The sequence below is a fragment of the Carassius gibelio genome, chromosome A10, assembly GCF_023724105.1.
Source record: "Carassius gibelio isolate Cgi1373 ecotype wild population from Czech Republic chromosome A10, carGib1.2-hapl.c, whole genome shotgun sequence".
Lineage (NCBI taxonomy): Eukaryota > Metazoa > Chordata > Actinopteri > Cypriniformes > Cyprinidae > Carassius > Carassius gibelio.
Genome location: NC_068380.1, coordinates 21,783,410 through 21,807,828, shown reverse-complemented (window position 1 = coordinate 21,807,828; position 24,419 = coordinate 21,783,410). Strand labels below are relative to the sequence as shown.

At 42.6% G+C, this 24,419-nt stretch overlaps 3 protein-coding genes across 6 annotated transcripts in view; 1 reads left to right on the top strand and 2 right to left on the bottom strand.

The window, feature by feature from the left end:
• megf10 (multiple EGF-like-domains 10) overlaps positions 1-10,230 on the bottom strand; it is a 44,904-nt gene extending 34,674 nt beyond the window's left edge. The window contains exons 1-2 of the mRNA XM_052608875.1: positions 10,070-10,230; positions 2,594-2,712 (exon numbers count right to left, since the gene is read on the bottom strand). Coding sequence (XP_052464835.1) covers positions 2,594-2,700 — 107 coding nt within the window. The 5' untranslated portion in view covers positions 2,701-2,712; positions 10,070-10,230. The remainder of the gene's footprint in view (positions 1-2,593; positions 2,713-10,069) is intronic.
• A 1,633-nt stretch (positions 10,231-11,863) lies between these two features.
• ca10h5orf63 (chromosome A10 C5orf63 homolog) lies at positions 11,864-13,220 on the top strand. The gene is made up of 5 exons (XM_052608874.1): positions 11,864-11,884; positions 11,995-12,062; positions 12,322-12,391; positions 12,881-12,937; positions 13,002-13,220. Exons 3-5 carry the CDS (start codon positions 12,323-12,325, stop codon positions 13,170-13,172), a joined length of 297 nt encoding a protein of 98 aa, XP_052464834.1. The 5' UTR covers positions 11,864-11,884; positions 11,995-12,062; position 12,322; the 3' UTR covers positions 13,173-13,220.
• A 349-nt stretch (positions 13,221-13,569) lies between these two features.
• On the bottom strand, positions 13,570-24,130 carry lmnb1 (lamin B1). Of its 4 annotated transcripts, none has more exons than XM_052608870.1 (12): positions 23,986-24,130; positions 23,379-23,729; positions 21,842-21,998; positions 18,815-18,940; positions 17,678-17,848; positions 17,417-17,542; positions 16,670-16,890; positions 16,374-16,599; positions 15,045-15,149; positions 14,560-14,679; positions 14,379-14,480; positions 13,570-14,308 (listed from the first exon to the last, which is right to left on the bottom strand). In XM_052608870.1, exons 2-12 carry the CDS (start codon positions 23,726-23,728, stop codon positions 14,267-14,269), a joined length of 1,746 nt encoding a protein of 581 aa, XP_052464830.1. In that variant the 5' UTR covers position 23,729; positions 23,986-24,130; the 3' UTR covers positions 13,570-14,266. The 4 variants fall into 4 exon arrangements, with proteins under 4 accessions (XP_052464830.1, XP_052464833.1, XP_052464831.1 ...); XM_052608873.1 differs by having other exon boundaries at positions 23,379-23,735; positions 23,986-24,111; XM_052608871.1 differs by having other exon boundaries at positions 23,853-24,007.
• Between the last annotated feature and the right edge of the window lie 289 nt (positions 24,131-24,419).

Here is a 24,419-nt window from a genome sequence, read left to right as displayed (position 1 = left end):
GACTCTACTGACCTCAGTGTGTATCAGTCTCTCCTCTTTTCCTTCTCTGCAAATGTCTCCACTGCTAAAACAACATACTACCACAACAAAACTGACTCTCACACACTTTTCAAAACCTCTTCTCTTCTTTTAGACCCTTCCAGTCAGAGCAGGCCGCACAGCTCCTTGTCCAAGCTTCTCGCTTCAAACTCAAAGTACTGATATTTGCCTACAAAACAACCACTGGTGCTGAAACAACATACCTAAACTTGAGTTCCTCAAGTGAACAACGACACAAAACTACTCTTACAACAGCACTGTCTTTATAAATAAACCACAGATTTGAGTTTTAAACAACTACATTCTCACCTGAAATACTTAAAAAATTAGATTTCATGAAACAATAAAAGTAATATTTTGAAAATGATCTGAATAAATGGTGGTTGAACTCAACCAATGCTGCGTGAACCAATCAGGATGTTTAGCGGCCAAGTCCCGCCCCCGAAAGTTCTGGAACTTTGAAAAAATACCACTTCGCCAGCAGGGACTTTCTGAGGGGCATTGTTTTAGCCATAACTTTATTTAGTTCCTGGTTCCTGCAGTGGAAACACACCAAGTACCAGCCCAAAGTCCCTAGTTCCTGGGTAAAGTTCCTGCGGTGGAAACGCGGCATAAGATTACATCCTGCCATGCAGAATTGTGGCTGGATTGATCAAGAGCCAGAAGTGGAAGAGAAAAACACCACCAGGCCTTTGAGTGCCACCACTGGCTGACGATCCAATGCAACACGAGAAGATCACCTGAGTGATGAAACACCCAGAAGCACTTGCATTCCCTCCCTTTGATTCATTTCAATTGCTTACTGGTCTCACAGCAGATCTTTGCACTTTCTAACATTATAAACTAATAAACTATATCCCTGCTGTACTGTATCTTAATAAAGGAAAGGGAAGTTGGTGGACATGATGGGAGCTAAACATGCAAGTCAAGCTCCCACTTATGTCAACTTACTTCCCCTTCCTTTATTAAGAGACAGTCTAAATCTGGCCTAGTGAGGGCTATTACATTAGATGATTATATATTAGATTAGATGGGTTAATGACTATGCAGAGTTTCCTGGCAAAGAAATTGGAAACAGATGACATTTTGATGAGTAAAACGACAATACTGGTCACTCCATTTCATTCAAAGTTCATTTTCTAAGTTGACAAACTTTTGAAATCACAAATGCTGTGATCACTAGGGGTATGAAATGGGAATGTTTTTGGCCATGGATCCACGATTGTGTGGAGATCTCCAATCTTCTTCTGAGTAGCAGCTCAGGAGCAACAAAAGGTTTGAAAGTTTTACTTGCAAAATTAATTAAAGATTGCATTTAATAAATTTAAACTGGCTCTCTTGAATGCAGGCCTAGGTCTATCAGATTATTATAAACCATTTAATTAACTCAGTTTTGAAAAGTTAAATCTATGTCAGAGAGGTTCATTCAACCCCATGGCGACCGACGTTGGCTGATTTTGTGTCATGTCAAATGTATAAAATATTGTCTTGTTACTCTGAGAGGGTTGAGTGTTTTCCAGGTGCAACAGGGTGAAATGTGCTGGAGAAATGATCTGGTGATAGAAGGTACCAATCTGTAAAAAGACAAGGACAGCCCTGAACCCATGTGACCTTTTAACAGGTCACAGCAACAGGACAAGGCCAGATAAAGTTGAGGCCTCCATTCACAGATGACACAGGCCTATCAGTGCCAGGGACCAGCAAATGTCCTGTTCTGCTCTTAGAAACAGATCTACAGTGAACTTCTTAAAATGGTTGGAGATCAATACATCTGCATCCACGCCTCTCAACTCACACTACTGTACACCAAGCAGTTTCGGCAACCCCACACAGCAGAAAGAAACATGTAAAAAAATACATACTTATACCTTTAATACAAATATAATTAAAAAGAAAGTTAGATACAGCACATAGTGAAAAGGACATGAATATGACAGTGGAGAAATACATAAAGTGCAGCATATCTTGAAATCATGAGTTTATAGTTTAAAGCATTCAATTCACATAATGTTTGCCTTTCGATTACTAACAGGCCTAATATAAAAGCAATCGTTATAATACTTTCTGCATACATTAATTCCTTTGTTTAACCATTAACTATTATTACTTAACTACTATTTTTAATTGAACTTAATAACAGCCAGTTTGAAGGTTTTGGGGACATATCCTAATGACAATGAGGAATTAATAATAGTCAGAAGAGGACCTATGACTTCTGGAAGCACCTCTTTTAAGAGCTTAGATGGTATAGGGTCTAACATACATGTTGTTGGTTTAGATGATTTAACAAGTTTATACAAGTTTTCCTCTCCTATAGTAGAGAATGAGTGGAACTGTTCCTCAGGGGGTCTATAGTGCACTGTCTGATGTGATACTGTAGCTGACGGCTGAATGGTTGCAATTTTATCTCTAATACTATCGATTTTAGAAGTAAAATAGTTCATAAAGTCATTACTGCTGTGGTGTTGGGAAATGTCAACACTTGTTGAGGCTTTATTTTTCGTTAATTTAGCCACTGTATTGAATATATATGGTGTGTGTGTGTGTGTTTCACCTCTCCCAGTGACTGCAGACATTAGGGTCATCCAGATTGAGTGATGATGCCAGAGCAATCAAACAGCATGTGATGGCCAATGGCAGAGGACTACAGGATGACATCATTGCTGGAAACACCTTCACACAAGCACAAAACACACACATGACACATGGGAGACTCATGTTCAGCTGAAATCATCATATTCATCAGAAATAACAACATACTGTAGTATTCATTAAAACGCTACATCAAGTTCAAACTGAAATGACATCAAATGTTTAGATAAATAGTTCATACAGCAGAGTGGTTTCACTTTATAAGTAAAAGTGAAAGTAACTGGTTCAAGAAAACCAAATCGTTCAGATCACAAATGGCACAGGAGTGGCATCAGGTTTACATCTTTACAGCATATATAAAGGCCAAAGTCATGGTGTGTGTGTGTGTGTGTGTGTGTGTGTGTGTGTGTGTGTGTGTGTGTGTACTTCAGGAACAGTACCAGTCCGTTACTCGTGCACAGCCCAGTGCCCGGATGCATGCAGATGGACATACTCTGAATTTCACAACAAACCAAACTCAGGGTCTGTGAGAGCTCCAGATCTCATCTGCAGACTGACCAGACTCAGCAGAAATGGAAGAGGTGTGACGTGGATGGCATGTTTTGTGTGTTAGAGATGAGGGCAGTGCTTGACTTATGTTTTTTGTGCCCAGCAGCATGTTCATTAGAAACTCTCACAAAGTTTGACCAAAGCTGATAACTGGAGGGCAATCTGTGACACACTACAGAAGCCTGGAGCAACTCTATCATGAGGAAAGCCCTATATTCACTACCAGGCAAACGCTAGAAGAATTACTATTATTTAATGTTTTGAAGAAAGTCTCCTCTGATCACCAAGGCTACATTTAGGCCTATGTGATAAAAAAAACTGTAAAAACTGTTAAATATTATTATAATGTAAATCAGCTGTTTTCTGTGTGAATCTGTGTTAAAGTGTAATTTATTTCTGTGATGCTCCGCTGTATTTTCAGCATCATTCCTCCAGTCTTCAGTGTCACATGATCTTCAGAAATCAGAATAATATGATGATTTACTGCTCAAGAAACATTTCTGATTATTATCAGTGTTGAACACAGTTGTGCTGCACAATACTATAATATACTTCCATTCAAAATTCTGGGGCATAATAATATTCGGCAACACTTAAGAATAGGGAACACTTATTCACTATTAAAGGGTTAGTTCACCCAAAAATGTAAATTAGGCCATAAATCACTCACCCTGAAGTCATGCTAGGTGTATATGCCTTTCTTCTTTCATATGAATCCAGTCAGAGTTATTTTAAGAGTGTCTTTGATCTTTCTAACTGTTTGATGACACTCAGCAGGTTACACTGCAGCGGTCCACAAGAACTTTAATAAAGTGCCTCCAATAAAAAAAAAACCTGTGTAACACGGCTCTGGGGGGGGGGGGGGGGTGAACAAAGCCCTTCTGTAGCGAATCAATGCGTTTTAATAAGAAAAATATCAATATTCAACATGAAATAATCACTTTAATCTAGCTTGTGCTCACTGTTGGAAACTGAAGCAGTTCCGGGGGAATGACGTATGGAGACAGCGCTGTCCTTTTCTTTTTTTACTTTTTATTAAACTTCTTGTGGACCGCTGCAGTGTAACACCTGCTGAGTGTCATCAAACAGTTAGAAAGATCAAAGACACTCTTAAAATAACTCTGACTGGATTCATATGAAAGAAGAAAGTCATATACACCTAGCATGACTTCAGGGTGAGTGATGTATGGCCTAATTTTCATTTTTGGGTGAACTAACCCTTTAACTACGACTTTTACCTCAATAATTTCCTAATTTGCTGCTTATCAATAGTTAGTAAGGTCGTTTAGGTATTGGGTAGGATCAGGGATGTAGAAGAAGACATTAATATGTGCTTAATTAGTATAAATGGCTAATGTTGTAGTAATATACATGCTAACAGGTAACTAGTTATGAGACCCCAAAATAAAGTGTTACAATAATATTTAATTAATCAAGGATGCATTAATGTGTTTAAAAGTTACAGTAAAGTCATTTATAATGTTATAAAATATTTCTGTTTCAAATAAATGCTGTTCACTGACATTTCTGTTCATCAAAGAATTCTGAAAAAATGAACAGACTTCTTTCAAAAGATGTTAATCATTCCTGTAATGTGGGGTTTGGATATGGTTTGCGTTTCTTGTTCATTGCTTTCATGTCTTTTATTTTGGAGTTTAGTCATGGTCCATGTTCTGTCATGTGCCCTGTTTCCCATTGGTTGATTGTCATGTTACGTGAGTGATTTTTGTGAACCTCCGAATCTGACCTGGTGGTCTCCCCCTGCCCAGTCCCACTGCCCCATTCTCCAGATCCTGTTCCCCTTCACGGGCCTGGCCCTCCATCCCTCCCCCTGTTCCGCCTCCACTCCACCACCCTCATGGACTTTTTGGGTTTTGTTTGGGTGTTTGGAGCTGCCCTTGGGGGGGGGCGGGGTGTAATGTGGGATTTGTTTTTTTGTGTGTGTTTTTGTTCATTGCTTTCACGTCTTATTTTGGAGTTTAGTCATGCTTGTCTGTGTTTTATGTTCTTTGGTTCATTTGGCATGTTCTGATTGGTTGCCCTAGTCATGTGCCTTGTTCCCCATTGGTTGTTTGAGTCATGTTACCCTGATTGTTTGCTATAAGTAGCCATCTTGTTCCCTTTGTTCTGTGTGGTGTATTTAGGTTGTAACCCGCTGTCGGTGAGTCTGGTCTGTTTATGCCTGGTCAGGTCTGTGTTTGGAATATGTTTGGATCACTCTGTAAATAACCTGCACTTGTGTTCTCACTATGCTCTCCTTCAGTGCACTAACTAATGGAGTGTGCTGAGGACAGATGACTGTCAGAGATACACCTGTCAGAGACCCTGTGACAGCAGAGAAAGTGTGGAAACCCTTCAGACCACACACGCTGCTCTTCACTGAAGTAACCGCGCTCTCCTTCTGTACAGAGCCTCAGCTGTCCAAGTTCAGACTCCAGAGTTCAGTGTCTATCCCTAGAGTTTCAAAGCAATGACAGACAGCTACACATTAGTCTCTCAGAGAATATATGCTTCATATGCTGGGCTGTCAGTGTATTCAGTGCTGATCTCTGTGTGGTGTGTCATGGCTGACCTGTGAGAACAGAGCTCACGTGAGGATGAGCGCTCGCAGCAGATTAGAGAGAGCAAACATCACTTTCACTCCGCTAATGTAGCACAGCTGCACTCACAAAGCTCTCCACTACTGCAGCGTTACACAAACACGAGAGACGGCCGTATACTGCAGGCGCCTGAGCCTCTGAACGCCGGCTGACCCCCGCTCTGTGACAGCACCTGTGAGGTCACCTCTCTGTTCCCCTCGACACAAAACACCTGAGGACTGGAGTACACTTACCAAGCAGCACTGCCTGTGTCAACAGCAAGCGTTATTCCAAAAACACAGATCTGAAGTCATATTTCCAGGTGCTTTTTTTCTCATGTATTTCATGAGGTGCATCCCAGCTGGCATACGTAAGCCATTTTTAGTATAGTGTGAGTTGAGTTGAGTAAAGTGCACTTCAGTAACAGAAAAAATAATGGTGTGGAAACTGGACATTTCAGGCACGATCAGAGTTGATTGACAAAATAACCATACAAAATTCATACAAGTGCATACAGTGTACAGTGTGTTATAGTCTTTTTAACACATGGTCATTTTTTGGCCTGGGTCATCCACAGCAGATTTGGAAAGATTAGATTCATCCTCTGCATGACAGCCCTGAATGCAAAAACTCTGCAGATCGTCATCACGAGCATCGCTGACCTCACTGAGGACTGCAAGCTCAGCCAATCAGAGCTAAAGACATCACATCAATCTATCTGAAGTAGAAAGAGCGCTCCGTCAAATGAAATGCACTGTGAATGTACAGTAACTGGCAGCTATTAGAGACATTAGAGACGGTGACAGGAAGAGTGATAGGACTGCTGTGATCCTGACGCTCTCACTGAACATTTACACTGGTTCAGATGTAGCTTCTGGAGTCTGAAACCTGACCCCACCGCTCCAACACACAATGACCTGAAGCGCCCAGCAGTGTGTGGTCAGTGCGGTCTGCTGGTGAAAGAGTCTGGGAACAGGTGTTCAGAGCCACGTCTGCTTCTCTCGTCTGAGCTCAGTACTTCAGTGCTCTGAAGCACTGTTGTGTCTACTGCCACTTCAAGAGCCCTCCAACACTCCCGGGAGAAATATAACACTACACTCTTAATCTGAGAGAGGAAGAGCAAAAGACTGGCACACATTCCTCCACGGTATTCATACGGAAAACAGTGGTGTTGTTTCCTCTGGAAAGGCTTCTGAACAGTGCAGACACGTCTATGCTCTGGATGAAGGTTAAAGGCTGATCTATACTTCTGTGTTGGACCTACTCCATAGCCTTTACACCGAAGGCTATGCGTCAGTTTTTATTTGTACTTCTGCATCGTCGTCTGTGTCGAGGTGCAGTACACACTCAAACCACTAGTCTGCAGTGTCCATGTTGCTGGTGTAACCTGCAGTACCACGACAAACACCGAAGAAGAAGCGGCTCGTCGGAGAAGCATTATAGCCGTGACGGCGGCAGATACATATCAAATCATTAAATCATTATTAACTACAAAAAGAGACAACAACGAAACGAGAAGATGGCATTCTTTCTATCTCCACAAGATCTTGTACCACGGCAGATCAACACTGTTGAGGGCAAATACTGATGTAGCATAATAAATGATAAGACATTGTTCTTTGCTTTGTTTTATTTTATATAAGAAGGTGTTACATTAAAATATATTAAAGGTGCACGTCAGGCTACGGCATACTACACACTGCACACATGCCGTAGCTGTGGCATAGGTTTAACGCAGAAGTATAAATCACTCAAACTGAACAACTTTCAGTGCTTTTCTATAGTATTAATTATTAATTCAATTGCAACTATACATTGGATTGGTTTCTTCTTAAAAAAGTAAAAATATTAATGTTATTACATTTACATTTGTTCATTTTGCAGATTATTTTATCCAAAGCGACTTTCAATTGGGGATACATAAAGTCATTCTTCTTAAAGAGGCAAACAGACACAGGAAGTGCTCGTAATACCAAGTTTTAGACATTGTTCAAATAAGCACAAGCTAGAAAGAGAATGAATAAATAAACAGAAAAACTTTTTATTGAGAGTTTTCAGCTGCCGCTTGAGAATTGTCCGGGATTCAGCATTCAGGATAGGGATGGGAAGATCATTCCACCAGCCAGGAATGGTGAAGGAGAATGTTCTGGAACGTGATTTTGAGTCTCTCTGTGATGGTCACTCACTAGTGGACCTCAGACTTCTGGAGGGGATGTAGATTAGTAATAGTGAGTGTAAGTAGATGGGTGCTGAGTCTGTGGCTGTTCTCAATGTCTTGAACTTGATGCGAGCCGCAACTGGTAGCCAGTGCAAGCAGATAAAGAGAGGAGTAACATGGGCTCTTTTGGGCCTGAGAATTCTGAATAATTTGTAGAGGTTTTATTGAGCTTGACGTAAGTCCAGCCAGAAGAGCAGTGCAGCAGTGCACAGAATAATATAAGCGGACTTAAACGATTAATTGCGCTGTAATTGATTATGTAATTGTTGCATCCATACATGTATTAGTGATTAGAAATGAGATTAATTGTGCAGCCTTACACTAGACATTAACTCCTTTCTTGAGAAGAGGCTCAATGTTAAAAATCTGTTTTTTATGTTATTGTTCATTGTCTTCCTTGCCGACTCGATTTTTCCGAAACTCGACATTTCTGTATGGAGCTTCTTTCTAAGTAAATCCTACACCCATTTATTTTTTTATTTTTTTGTGTACTTGAAGTATGTTGTACTTGATGGATCATTCAGTGAACACTATGTATCATGTAAGGTATAATCCCTGGCTAGGTGTGCATTACACAGTTTAATTCATGATGTGGGGGCAAAGACCTTGCCGTCAACCCCTAGGGAGAAGAGAATGTATCTGGTGCCCTATGTAGTCAGCATAGTGTGCACAGGAGTGTCTCTTTGCTAGACTTTCTTTGAACACTACGAAGCAGCTGAATGGGAAACTCCTATAAATGAGGTTAGAAACCAAAATAACTGCATCCACGCCTTTTCATCGCTAATGTTTCGTAAAGCAGAGGGGGTTTGGGAATTTTTTGGCCTGGTCTTTGTGGGTCGTTGACGTCACAGCCTTTCTGTTGAACTGGCCAATAAACACACACATGTGTCCCTGTCAATCACCCCGCGTCTCAGCTCCTAACACTAGTGTCCCTCTCAGCAGGAAACACACACACTTATATTCATTCTCTTCCTCACAAGACTAGAACTAACACATCAGATAAAACCCATCTGGATCTGCAAGGACAGATTTTAAACGTTCAGCTGCTCCGCCAAAGGATGCAAAACTTTCTCAGCTACTTATTTTTGTCTCTCAGAAACACTGGTCTGTGACAAACCCTGTAATTATGATGGGAATAATGCTGTTTTTATTGCAAACAGATGGAGCATCAGACCGTTCGTCTTAACAAACAGAGGCATAATATGATCATCATACGACAAAAGACATCATACAAGACCCCTGCACACACACACACACACACACACACACACACACACACACTCTCTCTCTCTCTCTCTCTCTCTCTCTCACACACACACACACACACACTCTTTCTCTCTCTCTCTCTCTCTCACACACACACACACACACACTCTCTCTCTCTCTCTCTCTCTCTCACACACACACACACACTCTCTCTCTCTCTCTCTCTCTCTCACACACACACACACACACACACTCTCTCTCTCTCTCTCTCACACACACACACACACTCTCTCTCTCTCTCTCTCTCTCTCTCTCTCTCACACACACACACACACACACACACATTTTGGTATATGTGGTTTATGGGTTCATCCCATAGGTGTAATGGTTTTTATACTGTACAAACTGTATATTCTATGTCCCTTCACCAACCCTACACCTAACCCTAACCCTCACAGGAAACTTTGTGCATTTTTACTTTCTCAAAAAAACTCATTCTGTATGATTTATAAGTGTTTTGAAAAATGGGGACATGGGTTATGTCCTCATAAGTCACCCTCTCCTTGTAATACCTGTGTCATACCCATGACATAAACCACATAAACAAGCTCCAGACTTCCAGCAGCATCACCGACTGAGATTAATTTATCAAATAAACTACAATAAAGACACCAAATGAATATTCAATTTTAAATATTCACGTTCAATCAGACGTGTTTGACCTTATTAAATCAGGACCTCAGTGGAATGAGGAGTCGCTTTAGTCCGTGCACACATCATAGTTCACAGAACAGTTCTAGCAGAAATAGTGCATTCCTGAAGTCGTTTATATCATGCACACTGATGCGAACAACAGAATAATAAATAAATAAATAAATAAACTTACCAGTTTTAATCAAAAGTTTGTTTTCGGTCTAAACACATGAGCTCCGCTGAGATGAGCGTCTCTTTCGTTTAATAGTTTCACAGAAGCGCGCACAGACCCGAAGTGAGCCCCGACGCGCTCGCGCTCCTTCAGCCCCCCTCGAGACGCGCCGCGACAGTGACGTCAGAGGGACGCAGCCAATAGGAGCACCTGCTCTCACACAAGCGTCTTGTTCCGTGTGTTCCCCGCGGCTCGCGCGTCCGTCACACTTCTGTGGGGCATCTCTTTTTTGAATATCCCTCTTCATATTTATTTTGCTATGAGACGTCACAATTTAACACAATGTAAAGCGTTCAACGGAACTGATCCCACCAGTTTTACTTCATTCAAATGAATATGACTTTTCCAAATGAAAAATATATATGATCGATTTATTGTTGTTGTTGGGAAAATGTTATATTGATTAGAGCAAATGGAGAAGCTCAAACCCGGATCTGTCGTATTTCAGCAGTGTTTGGTGAGCCAAGAAGCCCAGCTCCGGTCCTGAGCAGAATCATCACAATCAGAAGAATCTGGGTCTACTTTATGTTTTTACAAAACTTTTTACACTTCTTTTTACAAAGCTTATCTTTTTCACATGTCTTAAAGCCTAACCATATGTCGATTTAAACATTAAAGCATCCAAACACACGACGCAGAAAAGCTGAACAGAGCTGGTTACTCGCGCGCAGTGTTCGGGATGAATGGATCATCCATCCATCCATCCATCCATCCATCCATCCATCTATCTATCTATCTATCTATCTATCTATCTATCTATCTATCTATCTATCTATCTATCTATCTATCTATCAAATTATATAATATCTACCTATATATAAAATTGTATATCAAAAAATATTCAGCACCATGTATTGCTTATGTGTTTTTTTTTCTGAATGGCTAATGCAACCTTTTCACACCACAGTCTGAACAAAATGAAGCATTGCTTGGTAATTGGTCAACAAAGTATTGATGGTATTGTAAATATTGTCATATTAACAGTTGTCTGTAGTTTTGGTTGATTGTAATCCATTAAGTACATTTCTATCAAAGTTATGACATTATCAAGACGAATTTGTTCTGACAGTTTAACTCTGAGTTCTTGTCATATTTTATAACCATTTTACAATGATCCGCTGACCCCAGCTACACCCTGCTCACAACACATCTCTTCATCTTTAACTCTAGCACTCTATTATAATTCTATTCATGATAAACTTGCCCCTTTTAGACTTGCACTCTATTCATTTCTGCTTGCTTTCTTTAAAAAATAAATAAAAACAATAGCATTTCTAATATTTTTGTATTCTGTTTGATTCTTTTTATTTATTATACAATTAATGCAGCCAAACATGCCTCTAACACTAGTTTGCGCTTTTCTTGTTCTATTCTGTTTTTTTTTTTTTTTTATAAAAAAGCCTGGATATGTGTACTGTGTTAAGATAACTGAGACTTGTTAAAGCACTTGTGTATCATTGCATTTTTGTTAGTTTTGATTGTTTCTACTGTTCTCGTTTGTAAATCGCTTTGGATAAATAAAGCGTCTGTTAAAAGTAAAAGATTTGATTTTCGCCCCATATTTTATTGCGTTGCTCCTTTTATGTATTCATTTATTTATTCATTACACGTAGCGTTCATCGTCATGTATTTTATGGCATCAGTTGTATTGTTATTTAGCAATTTTCTAAGAAAATAAACATTTATGGAAAATAAATCGAAAGAATTCAGTCGGAAGCTCCTCCGGGACACGCCTACTTCCGGTGAGCAGCTTCCGTCGCGAGACAATCACCACGGGTAAAAGCTCTGAGACGAGTCTGTGTTCTGTTTATTTAAAATAACTTAAATAATAATATAATAATCTTAAAGAAACTACAGAGAGTGACGACACTGTTTATTCACAAAAGACGCCACGCATCGCTTCAGCAGCTAACGTCATTCAGAGCGCGCGAGGTCACGTCCGTCAGTTCACTAGGTAGTGTACGAGATGCTGTCTAAGCCACTCACGTCAGTCAGCTCACTAGGTAGTGTTCGAGATGCTGTGTAGGTCACGTCAGTTAGCTCACTAGGTAGTGTTCGAGATGCTGTCAGTGGATAGATAAACATTTGAATCAATGAAACGGTTTATTAGTGCAGGATGGCCTGTATAACAGTCAGTGTTCGTCTGCTGTATGTGAGAGGAGCACAGGAGTATGAGCTGATGATGGTGATGATGTTGATCTGATGTGTTTCAGGATGTTGTTGTCCCGTGTGGTTCGCGCGCTCAGACAGACGCCGCGGCCCGTGCTCGTGCTCTTCACTAAGGTAAAGCTCACCTGTGCACACAAGAGTTTAGTGTTACTCTGTCAAAGCATCATCTTCTGAAGCAGCAGTGAAGCATCTGCTCTCACAGCAGCCGGAGTGATGTTCATCCAGTGAATTCAGCCAATCATAAAAGATTGTACAGAATATAGAAATGTGTCCTGCAGCAGTGCGTGAGCGAAAGTACCCCAAGATTACTGGTACAGATGTTCCTGGTGATCAGAGATGTGTTACACACAGTGAAATACTGTGAACATCACCTCAGCGTCTGTCACTCATTCCTTCGGTCTAGAACGGAGCACTCAGAAATAAAGCTGTTACAGATGTGACTAACGTCTGCTTCATCTCTGCTCATTTGCTATCATGACCTTCAGTAAAACACAGAAGTTTTGAAGAATCTTGCTGCAGATGTTGGTCTTTTAATGAGGGTTGATTCTGAATAATCAGTGGTGAAGCGGAGCTCAGTTCTGTCTGTCGCTCTGCTGTTTTCAGGAGCCCTGTCCTCTGTGTGATGAAGCCAAAGCAGCGCTGGAGCCATACAGACACAGGGTAAGAGTGTGTATGCGTCCACACGGCCTCGTGCTCACGTGATCAGTGTGTGTGTGTGTTTCAGTTTGAGCTGCAGGAGGTGGACATCAGTCTCCCGGAGAACAGCGTCTGGTTCCACAGATACAGACACCACATCCCTGTCTTTCATCTGAACGGACAGTTCCTGATGATGCATCGAGTGAACACGGCTCTCCTTCAGAAGCGTCTGGATCAAGCCACCGAAGGAGATCCGTAACATCAGACACAGTTCTGCTTTCAGTTAATAAAGCTGAGCTGCCACACACCTTGCCTTCACCTCTTTCAGTTAGAGGCATGCGTCAAATGTGTCCTCCAAACACCCACAATCCTTTGCGCTCATGAAAACTAATTGGTGAAAGGTGAATCAGTACTGAGCTCATTATGTCACGCAGGACAAGAAATGAATTTGAAGGCGAAGGTTTCCTTTGTTTAGTTGTAAATAATGTGACCGAGACCTCACACGGTGGTCATTACCTCTGTTTGTGTGATTATATTATAGACATGAAGTGTTTAATTCATGCTGTGACTGCAGTGTTCTCAGAGGAACCGAACACATCACCAGCTCAGACCCAGTACACTTCACACTGAAGCCATGAAAGACAACATCCTGAAGATACAGTCAACACTTTATTTGATCATTTCACATATAAAGGCGGCAGAAAAATAAAGCATGCATGAGACAATTCTTCAAATCAAAGGTTAAATTAAGTGTCTGCATAAGGCTAGTGTTGGTTAGATGGTATAGACCAAACCAATACAAAACTTTTCGGCTCTGACAATCGGATCTGTAATAAAATAAAAGTACAGTACTGAATCTTGATGTTTCAGACCGAAAGCTGCATCTCTTGATCAGGTTACGCTGCTGAAGGACGCGTCAGGCCTCGTGATCATGTAGTGAAATACTTGGAATAGCTGCTTTAAATACAATCAAACTTTATCATTCAAACTAGCATGCAATGTGTCTACTGTCTGGAATAAATGCACTAAAAACTATCAGACATTATAAAAACTGTCCTGAAAAGAGACCTAAAACTGCATCTTATAAAACCAATACAAACATGATTTAAAAACAAAGTGTTAGTCACAGAATCTGAGGTGGACGAGTCTAGAAGAGTCCTCACAGTTACAACTTGCACATGAGAAGAAAAACATTTGGTTCTTCAAATTTAGGCTGATAAACCTTTCACAAAATCTGAAAACGAAGTGGAGAAAGACTTTAAAAAGCATAATTATAAAATAAAATAAAGTGAAGCCACCCCACGGGAAGCTTCAGGAGGTTGAGCTGCCAGCTGTGATTGGCTGTAGTGTTGATCACATGACCACACATCCTCTCTTGGCAGTCTGAGGATCCTCCTGCAAACACAGACACTGAGTCAGACGCGCTCACACACACTTACAGAGCGATGTATGCTTGAGATCAGACCTGCTGGTGAAAGAGACGCTCCTGGACGTCAGCTTCCTCCTCCTCCTCTTCCTCCTCCTCCTCTCCTGCAGTCTTGAACACGGTGCTCCTCACAGCTACTTCCTGTGAGGACAGACACACTTGAGAACCGAGGTCATGCTGCCCTCTCCTGGCCACAGACACACACTGACCCAGCGCTCACCTCTCCTCCTGGGCTCAGCAGAAGCACTTTAATGTTCTGACCGCTGCCCCACGAGCTCTGGTTCTTCCAGATCAGGTCAGCAGGAGGGTTGGAGCTCACGCCCGCATTACACGCCCAGATCTGACAAATCAACAAGCTGCACATGAGCCAACGCCAGAGCATGTGTGTAGGCATGAGACACGGGGAAGTCATGGCCTAACGGTTAGAGTCGGACTCGTAACACAACGGTTGTGGGTTCAAGTCTCGCTCAGGCAGTGATTGCAGGGGGGGGGGCTGTACAGCTCCCTCTCCACCCTCAACACCACGACTGAGCTGCCCTGGAGCGTCCTGACTGCTCGGAGTGTGTGTGTGTGTGTGTGAACTCTAGATGTGTTAAACGCAGAGCATGAATTCTGAGTATGCGTCACATGTTTATATTCCCCCACTAAAGTCAGGTGACCATTTTAATCAGCAGCACAAATCTACAACGATGTGGAGTTCTGTACCGTTACTTTCTGTCCAGCCTTCAGGACGTATTTGGCAGTGAATTTATACGTAGCAGAAACATCCCCAATAGTTCTGGTCAGCTGAAATCCTGCCATGGGTTGATCCTGAAAACAAAGGGAAAAAAATGAGTCGGAAAACTAAGTTTCATTCAACTAATTACTAGAATAGAATGATAGATGGAATAGAAAAACAAACCAGCAGCGCTCGGCACATTAGCCGTGTCAAAGCAGCATCTGAAGCGAAACCGTGACTGATGTTTAAAGTGCACAGCGATTGTTGCTTGAAGAATTAAATCGGCTAAAGCAACCATGACCGCAGTTTGACAGGTGTGCTACAGAGCATCAACCCAGACAGCACAATCTTCATTACAGCTAAAACACTCTTCAATCCTGGTTTAGGTTTCATGTGTGAACCCCACCGCTCATACTGGATCCTCTCACATCAAGCTGATTTAATCTTTTGACTCCCATGTCTGGTGGTCTTCAGTGTAATCATGATGTTGTCCCAGCACCACTGAACACTGCTGCAGTAAATACAGTGCACAAACATCTAAACTAATATTAAATCTCACTTCACATCTTCCTCCAATCGGTATAATCTTGCTCTGTTATAATCTATTTGAGCCCCTTCAATCGGTTCTCACTGAATGGCCTCGGCCAAGATTTGAGGTTGTAGTTCAATCTGGTGTCCCACAGGGTTCAATTCTAAGCCCTTTTCACTTCTGAAGCTTTCGAGATCACTCTGCCTTAACCATTTTTATGCAGACAACACACAGATCTCAGGGCTGCAACTAAAACAAAAATACCAATTTGTGACTGATATTTTTGCTGAGATTGGCACTGGTGACTATATAAATTGACATGTTATGGCTTAAAAATTGCATTAATGCCTTTTTTACTGCTTGTTTTGCAATCACATCTTTTGTTACATTACATGTAAAAATATCTGAATGAAACCTTCCTTGTAAAGTAGGATCTGGGGGTATGAACATTATAAAACACACGTGATTGGACAAAGCAAGGTTTCTTTCTTCGTTGATCACGTGACTCAAACAATACACTCGCCGCAGAACATTCGTGAGAAATTGCGCTGCTTACTGGATACGCGCCTTCATATGTTACATCACTACCAGGAGTCACCTAAATTATTCCTGCTCCAGTTTGAAGCCATTATCTGTGCCTTTCCAAAAAAGGGTTTCAGCTTCGGGCACACCCCTAATTTAAAGGATGCATTGATAAGGAGCTGAAGCTACACTCCGTGGCCAAGTAAATGTAGTTTAGCTGTAGAAGTTACTCCTCAGCCTCTAATCTGGAGTCGCTCAGACGCACCTGCTCAGAGTTGTTGTGCAAGCGGATGAAGTTCCCGTCCACGTCCAGCTCATCGATGCAGACGCTCCCCGTGGCAGACGCGGAGTGAGCGATGCTGACGCTGCTGCTGGCCTCGGTCTCCTCCACGTCCACACGCTTCCTCTTCCCTCGTGTGGTGCGAACGCTGCGGCTGGAGGAGGCGCGGGACACGGTCACACGAGACGAGGGGCTGGGAGACAGCTTCAGCCTGACGGAGACAGCAGCGGTCGTTACACAGCAGTCCCTGACCACACCGCTTTACACAGAGCCGGCCTCACCTCTCCTCCTCGCCCTCCAGCAGCTTCCTGTAGGCGTTGATCTCCATGTCCAGCGCCAGCTTCACGTCCAGCAGCTGCTCGTACTCGTCCAGCTGCTGCTGCATCTTGGCTCGGATCTCTGCGATCTCTCGCTCCTTCTCTGCCAGTAACCTGCGGCTCAGATCCTTCTCCCGGCTCAGAGCCGCTTCCAGCTCACGGATCTGATCCTGCCACACACGCGCCTGAGCAGACGGACCAGAAACACACCGCATCACATCAGCTGCTAGAAGTCATGGAGCACGCTTATAAAGTCCACCCAAAAATTAACATGTTAGATCAACATTCGGTGTTGGTTTCCATCAGTTTAAAAGATCTTCATATTCATACAGGTTTGTAAAGACATGAGGGTGCATGAAACTTTGAAACTTATGAAATTTTGACTAAATCCCTCGTGCAATTTCAGTATAAGAGACTTTATCAAGACGTGGAGTTATTTTAGGAAAGAGCAAACAATGAGGAACTCAAGCTCCGACAGAAAATGAGTTTAACCCTCATATAGCATACTAAGTCTTCATTAAACTATCATAACATTAGATTCTTCAACTAAAGCCAGACTGTAGCAAGCAGCAACTTTACTTCTTAAACTATAATCTGAGAATAACCGACTGGAGTGAAAGGAAGATCATGAGAACAGAGCGTGGCAGTAAGAGTGAGGAGGAACTGGACTTGTGTGTCCAGCAAGAAGTGCTCTGAAGGACGGTGACGCACCTCTTTCTGCAGGCCGGCGAGCTGAGCGGTCAGACCCTCCACTCTCAGCATGGACTCGTGCAGCTCCTCACGGGCCATACTCGCTGAAGAACTGTTCATCTCGGACGACAGGCGCACGTTCTCCAGCTGAAACACACTCAGAGGCTTCAGAGAAACGCAAAGAGGAACTGAAGAAGCTTTCAGAGGAAGTCAGACACTGGAGGAAACTCAGACGTGTGAATGTGTCACAACGCTAACGCTGTGGTGGACGTGTGCGCTCACTTTGGCCATGTAGGTCTGCTCCATCTCGTCCTTGTAGAGCGAGACCTGCTCGTCGTGCTGCTGTCTCATGTCGGCCAGCGCCGCAGCCAGCCTGAACTCATACTCCATCTGACGACCCGAGTCCACCTCCACCAGACGGCTCTCGTGCCTGCGCCGCGTGTCCTTGATCTCCTGTCACCCACACACACAGAGCACAGCAGGTCTACAGCCGTTCACACAGTACTCCTTACTCACACAGTACAGAGTCAGAGTCAAACAGGGAAAGAGATCCTCAATAACACAACACCAGAACAGAGTCATGTTCCAGATGAGGTGTACTCAGTCAGGTTCCCCCTGGACAGACGAAACCAGCGTAGCGGGGGTTAATTACACACTCAGCTCAGATTGGAGGACTTAATACAGTTACATTAAGGATTTCTCATCTATTGAAGGTCATTAGCAAGCAAAATTAAAGAGATTGAATTATTTAGTATTATCAGAAGTGTAAATAAAGGAAGAGGAAGTGCCGTCACTCAGTTTTCATTTTCTTGATCATCTATAGCAATATAATGATCTATCTGGGGAATGAACCCAGCGCTCTGATTGGCCAATCTCTTCTTCTCTTGCTGCTGGTTGATTGGCGTACAGCTCTTAGTGTGGACTGACAGACTGTCCCAGCGTACTTCGAGTCCAAGCGTGTACAGGTTAGTCGATATTAGAGGTTAATATTATAACATTCAGACAGCCTATAACTGTACATCATACAATAACTCTGATAAATCTAGGATTAATCCTTTACATTTCTTCTCTTTAATATGAAATGAGCCTTTAATGCATCCAAAGTGTGTGGGGGGGCAACTTCTGTGCACGTCTTTACACAGGAGAAAAACAGGGATTATCAAATGGTCACTATACAGCTCTTGGGAGAGAAGTATTTTCCTACATGAACAGCATCTAAAGTGTTATCAGTGATCAGAAACGTCATATATACCTCAGAATTAATAACTGCTGACGCTCAGGGAATCCTCATCCAGCCATCACTGCGACTCAAACTGATCACACACCGCTGATATATGGAGCGTGTTTTTCATAATAAAGTGTTGGTTTTGGTTTTCCTGTGTGTTGTGTGCAAGAGCAGATGAGTGTGTCTTGACTGACCTCCTCAAACATGTTCTTCCTGAAGTCCAGCTCCTCTGTGAGACTCTGGCAGCGGTTCTCCAGATCCACACGCAGCAGAGTCTCGTCTGACAGCTGCTTCCTCGCCGAGCTCAGCCCTCCCTCCAGCTGCAGGACACACACACACACACACACACACACAGTGAGACCAGTGGGTCTGGTAGGATAGTCACAGACACTCACTATATTATATCTGCTGTTCTGAAATCTGTTCAAGTGAATCTGTTTGTTAGTTCAGTGTTTGTCCTTCATTAACAGACAGTGGGGTGGAGGCCCAGGGTTTAGATGAATGTACTTCTGAAGGGAACGATGGCATTTGAGAAACTAGCATAATTTACAACTCCTCGCGTGTCGGATGAGAAACCAAACAAACTAAACTGACAAAACTTACATGTTTTTTTGTAAAGTAGAACTTGCGCGCACACACACACACACACGTTTGAGAAGCCAGAAGTAAACCCCAGGGCCCGGTTCCCCAAAACGTTCTTATCGCTAAGTAGTTCTTAACCTATTCCTTAACCCCTCTCTTAACCTTATGGCACGATTCCCGACACGTTCGTATGCTAAGTATATCTTCTGTAAGTCATACTTTCGTAAGGTTGGTCTGGACCATTCGTAAGCTCTCTCTTAGCGTTGTTTGAGCTCAAGATGCTACTGTACAGCAGTCTTTAGAAACCAGCGCAGCGGAGTATCAAACTATGGTATGCTGACAATGTTGTGGTATTGACATTTTAAGACTCTTAATAAATTATGTTCGCAATGGATACAGGCTTATAGTATTTATGAAGTTGACTTTGTGTGATATCAGAACTAATATGGTGGTAATTAGCTAAGGCCATTTCGTAATGTCATTAAAGCCAATTGGCAATCATTTTTGATAATTAAAATCTGGCAAACAATTTGGCTCTAAATTGCTAAGATCTATAAATGGGTAAATCATGGTGGTGTCCAGTAAGCGACCATAGCAGCGATCCAACGTGTCCATGTATTGAATCAGAGACGGAGCCGGACATGGTGGCTATATTAAAAAAAACAGACCAATGCAGAGGAATTTCGCTTTAAGCCGCGAAGTCCATCTGCTTGCAGCGCTGAGGTTTTTTGCTACAGAGAGATTCATCGAGGTCGTGGGAGAGGGCTACGGCCTAATGAAGACCTCTGTGTGGAGGTGCATCCACACGGTCACCAACGCCCTTCTGAGCCATGCCGGGGATTGCATCTGGCTGCCGGACACACGTCAGGAGTCCAGGAGGTGCAGCAGGGCTGTCATCCCATTGCTGGCATCCCCAGCGTCTTGGGCCTGATCGATGGCACATATCCCTATCACCAATCCATCAGTGATTGATCAGGCATACATATCACGAAAGGGATACACAGCCTTAAACGTGCAGGTTATAGTGGACCACAGGGGTGTGATATCTGACCTCATGGCAAGGTCCAGAAAAACTTCAACTTCTGACGAGAGGCTTGGTGCCCTTTTTTACGTTGCTTCCCCAGCATATTCTGTATCTAACTCTCTCTCTCTCTCTCTCTCTCTGTTCATTCTAGATAGGTTGCTTTTTATTAAAAACATTAACCAATGGCATTAAACAGAAGTAACTGCAGCTGCTTGAAAATCAATTCTGATTGTAAAGTACCTTACCATTAATATAAAAGTGTGTTATATAATTTTTATAAGTCGTTAAAACCATGTCAAGAAAAAAAACCCTGGTTCGTCTACTCGTCACAACATAAGGTGTGAACATATTACTGACCATTTGATAATTTAATTTACAGTCTATATTTTGCTGATAACTTAAACTGTTAAAATAAATGTTACTGTAATAATTTGAGGAAAGCTTCATTTGCATAGAACGTGTTGTCTTTCTTAACGCTGTATTGCACCATCGCGTGAAGTGGAAAATCGATTCATGAGCAATCGATGCCAACTAATTCAGCACCATTACTTTGGACAGCGCTCTTGTAACGTCGGACGTAAGAGGCAGCGTGCTAAGAGCTTCCTAAGGGACACTTCGGGGAACACACTTAGGAACATACACAACTTTGAGCGCACTAAGAGTGAACAGGGCCCAGTTCTGTATAGGATCATTATTTTTATTTCACCTCGAAATTACATCGACTTAATTTGATTTAAAAATCACCTGCTGTAACACACTGAAAAAAAGTGTTTCATTCATCCAATTAAAACATTTTAGTGTAATAATTCACATCTATTTTTATTTTAGACAATAGTTATTTATTTTTCATTGGCTCAAGTAAAAATATATATATATATATATATATATATATATATATATATATATATATATATATATATATATATATATATATATATATATATATATATATATATATATAGTTACCCTATCTATTTTTTTTTTTAATTGGACGAATGAAACGCTTTGCATCTTGGTTTTATTCGCACCGACATTATTTGATTTTAACATTTTGTAATAATGTATTTATTCTCGCTGGTAAAGAACTTTTATTCATTTAAAACAAACAAATACTGAACACTGCTGAAGAAACCTCTTATTGAACGTGTGTTGTGTTGATTGTAGAACTGTGCAGTTATTGCTTTAATTTCACACGTTCACAGTTAATCTTCTGATTTAAGGCCAGTTGTGTGTGGTTTTAGAAACAGAAGATAAAGTCTGATGTGTGTATCATCTGTGTTTGTACTGAATGTAGTCTACTGTGCAGTTACTGAGGATCATTGCAGATGGTTATTGTTTTCAATAGAAAAGCAAGTCTGGTCTATTAAATACCAAATAAACATCTTGTTCATTCACACTTTCCTTTCTTGTTTGTTGCTTAAAGAGAAAAAGAAAAGAAAATTCATAAGTCGTATCAGTCATGATCCGCCCATCCCTGGTTTTGGAACACACCCGGATCCTGTGACGCCAGTCTGATAAAACAGTCGGCTTCATTTGTGTGCCTGAGTGTGTTTCCTCTTTCAGTGTGACGGAGTGAACGATCAGTGTGTGTGTGTGTGATGCTCCAGCGGTGTACCTCCTGGACGTGAAGCTGCAGGTCTGTCAGTGTGTTCTCCAGAGCCTTCCTCTCAGACACAGCAGTGTTCAGCGCCGCCTCTTTAGAGTTCAGCAGCGCTTCAGCCTCCTTCAGCTGGGCCTGAGTGCTGGCCAGCTCCGAGTCCTTCCTGGAGAATCTGTGCGTGTGTGTGTGTGTGTGTGTGTGTGTGAGAGAGAGAGAGAGAGAGACAGACACAGAGAGAGCGAGATCAGACGCTGACACCTGGGTCACATCAGGATCATCATTACTTCTCCATTCGTTTCTGTTCATCATCAGAAAACACTTCACATGTACAGCATCACTCAGCTCAAACACATCCAGTCTCTCACTGAAGACTTACAGCTTACACAAGCTGTAAACGCCAAGAACATTAAAACAAATACCTGAGGAAAACCCTTGTATCAAAGAGACTCTGGAAACAGGTTGGTTTGGACGGTTTCTCCTCTTATATAGGATTGTTATTGTCCTGATCTCCTGCTCCGGAGGTGAGCTCGGGATCTGTGGAATGCTGCTGGAATGTGAGGAATGTCTCAGAGCAGCCGGTCTATAACGCTCCTGATCCGGCTCTCAGCGGTCTGACCAAACTACACTCTATACTCCTAACTAACACACACTATAACGGCAGACCAAACATCTGTTCCACGAATCTGATCATCTCCAACAAAGAGCTGCTTCACACGAGCCTCTACAGCAGCTGCTCAGCCCACAGAGACGCTTCAGTCTGACCCCGAAGCACCTGTCCATCTGACCAGACGGGTGCTGCATGTAACACTGCAGTCCAGCTTCACTTGAGGAATGAAATACACTGCTTTAGCCTCGACTGGCTAAACTAACCCAGGTGCTGGAAAACAATGGAGTAAACTGACAGAGGACGGGTTTCACAAAACAGACACTCCAGACCAGAACACACATTTCAGAGGAGAATAACTGACTGAAGCATTGTTTTTCAGATAAACAAGCGTGTTATCTGCAAACATATGGTATTTTTATGAGTCAACACCTTTAATATGACAGCCAGCCCAAACGTTATCTGACCTACAGCTGGAGTAGAAGTGACCCGGGTCAGACGGACAGTCCCTGGTCTGTACTACAGATGAGCACGTGACCCTCGAGCACACAAACACACTCTCCATGGGCTCCGCTCCAGTAACAACTACAGATCCAGGAGGCATCCGGCTGCATGCAGAACTACACAAATAACGTTAAATTAAAAAAAAAAAAAAAAAAAAAAAAAAAAAAAAAAAAATCACAACAAATAACGGATGCAGGCAAATTGCCACCGGTTGAAATCACAGACAGAAACATTTAGAAGCCCTTCCTCTCGGCTAGTCCAGAACTTCACGACCTCACACTAACGTTAATTACATTCAACTAAGAGAAACACACCGCTATCATCAGACCCTAAGACACATCTGGACCAGGTCTGGACACAACCTGCCCGCTAAGAACCTGCTCAAATCGTTTACTTATTTTTTTCCACACAGCTCATGAGGAGGTTTAATATAGAGAAGCTCACGTGTGCTGCAGTTGCTCGTGCTCGCTCTTAATCTTGCCCAGCTCAAGCTGCAGGCGTGCGCGCTCCCGCGCCGTGTCGTCCAGCGCCGTCCTCGCGTCCGCCAGCTCGGTCTCGTAGAGCGCTTTGAGGCCGGTGATCTCGCGGCTCCGCACCTCCTCTCGCTCGCTGATCTGCAGCTGCAGGAGGCTGTTCTCGGACTCCAGACTGCGCACCGTGTCGATGTAGGCGGCCAGCCGGTCGTTGAGCTGCTGCAGCTCCCGCTTCTCCTGCAGGCGGGAGATGCGCGCGGGGCTCAGAGGAGTGCTGCTGCCGCGGGACACCGGCTGCTGGCCGGCCGGAGTGCTCGCCATTCTGCAGCTGGAAACAAGGTTCAGAGTTAATCACGAGCGGCTGCTCCTTCAGCACACGAGGACTCGGCGAGAATCATAAACCTCTGATCAACTCAATCAACGCTGCTAATTAGTAACGATTTACCTTCTGACTGATAAAGTATATAAACCAAGCACCGAGCGAACAGAGTGTAACTAATAGAGCTGCAGCGTCCTATATCAATATCACAGTTCTATGAAGTAAAGAACAAAAGACAGTGTGTATGAGAGAGTCTTACTCGAAGTCCGGCCGCGTGAAAGAATGAGCTCAACTAATATGGCCGCTCATCAGATTCACAGTGACACGTGACCGCGGGCACCCAATCAGACGCAGCTGCGTTAACCGCGCTCAACGGTGCGGGATGAGACAAAATTCAAACGGCAGAAACCGCGCTGAAAGGACTGTTAACGGCAAATTATCAATAATAATGAACGGTCCGCAGTCAATATTAAATACTTTATGAATAATGAACGGTCTCACAGGCAATATTAAACACTGTATGAATGACACTTCGCTGTTCGTTTCCATTTTACAATCAGATTAGTGACAGTATGGCAAGCGGTTTTGTCATTTAAAACTTGGATTTGACTATCCATAAATATGCTTGCGGATAGTCACAATTGTAATTCCAGATATCTATATTGCAATTATAAATATTCGTAATTGGAATTA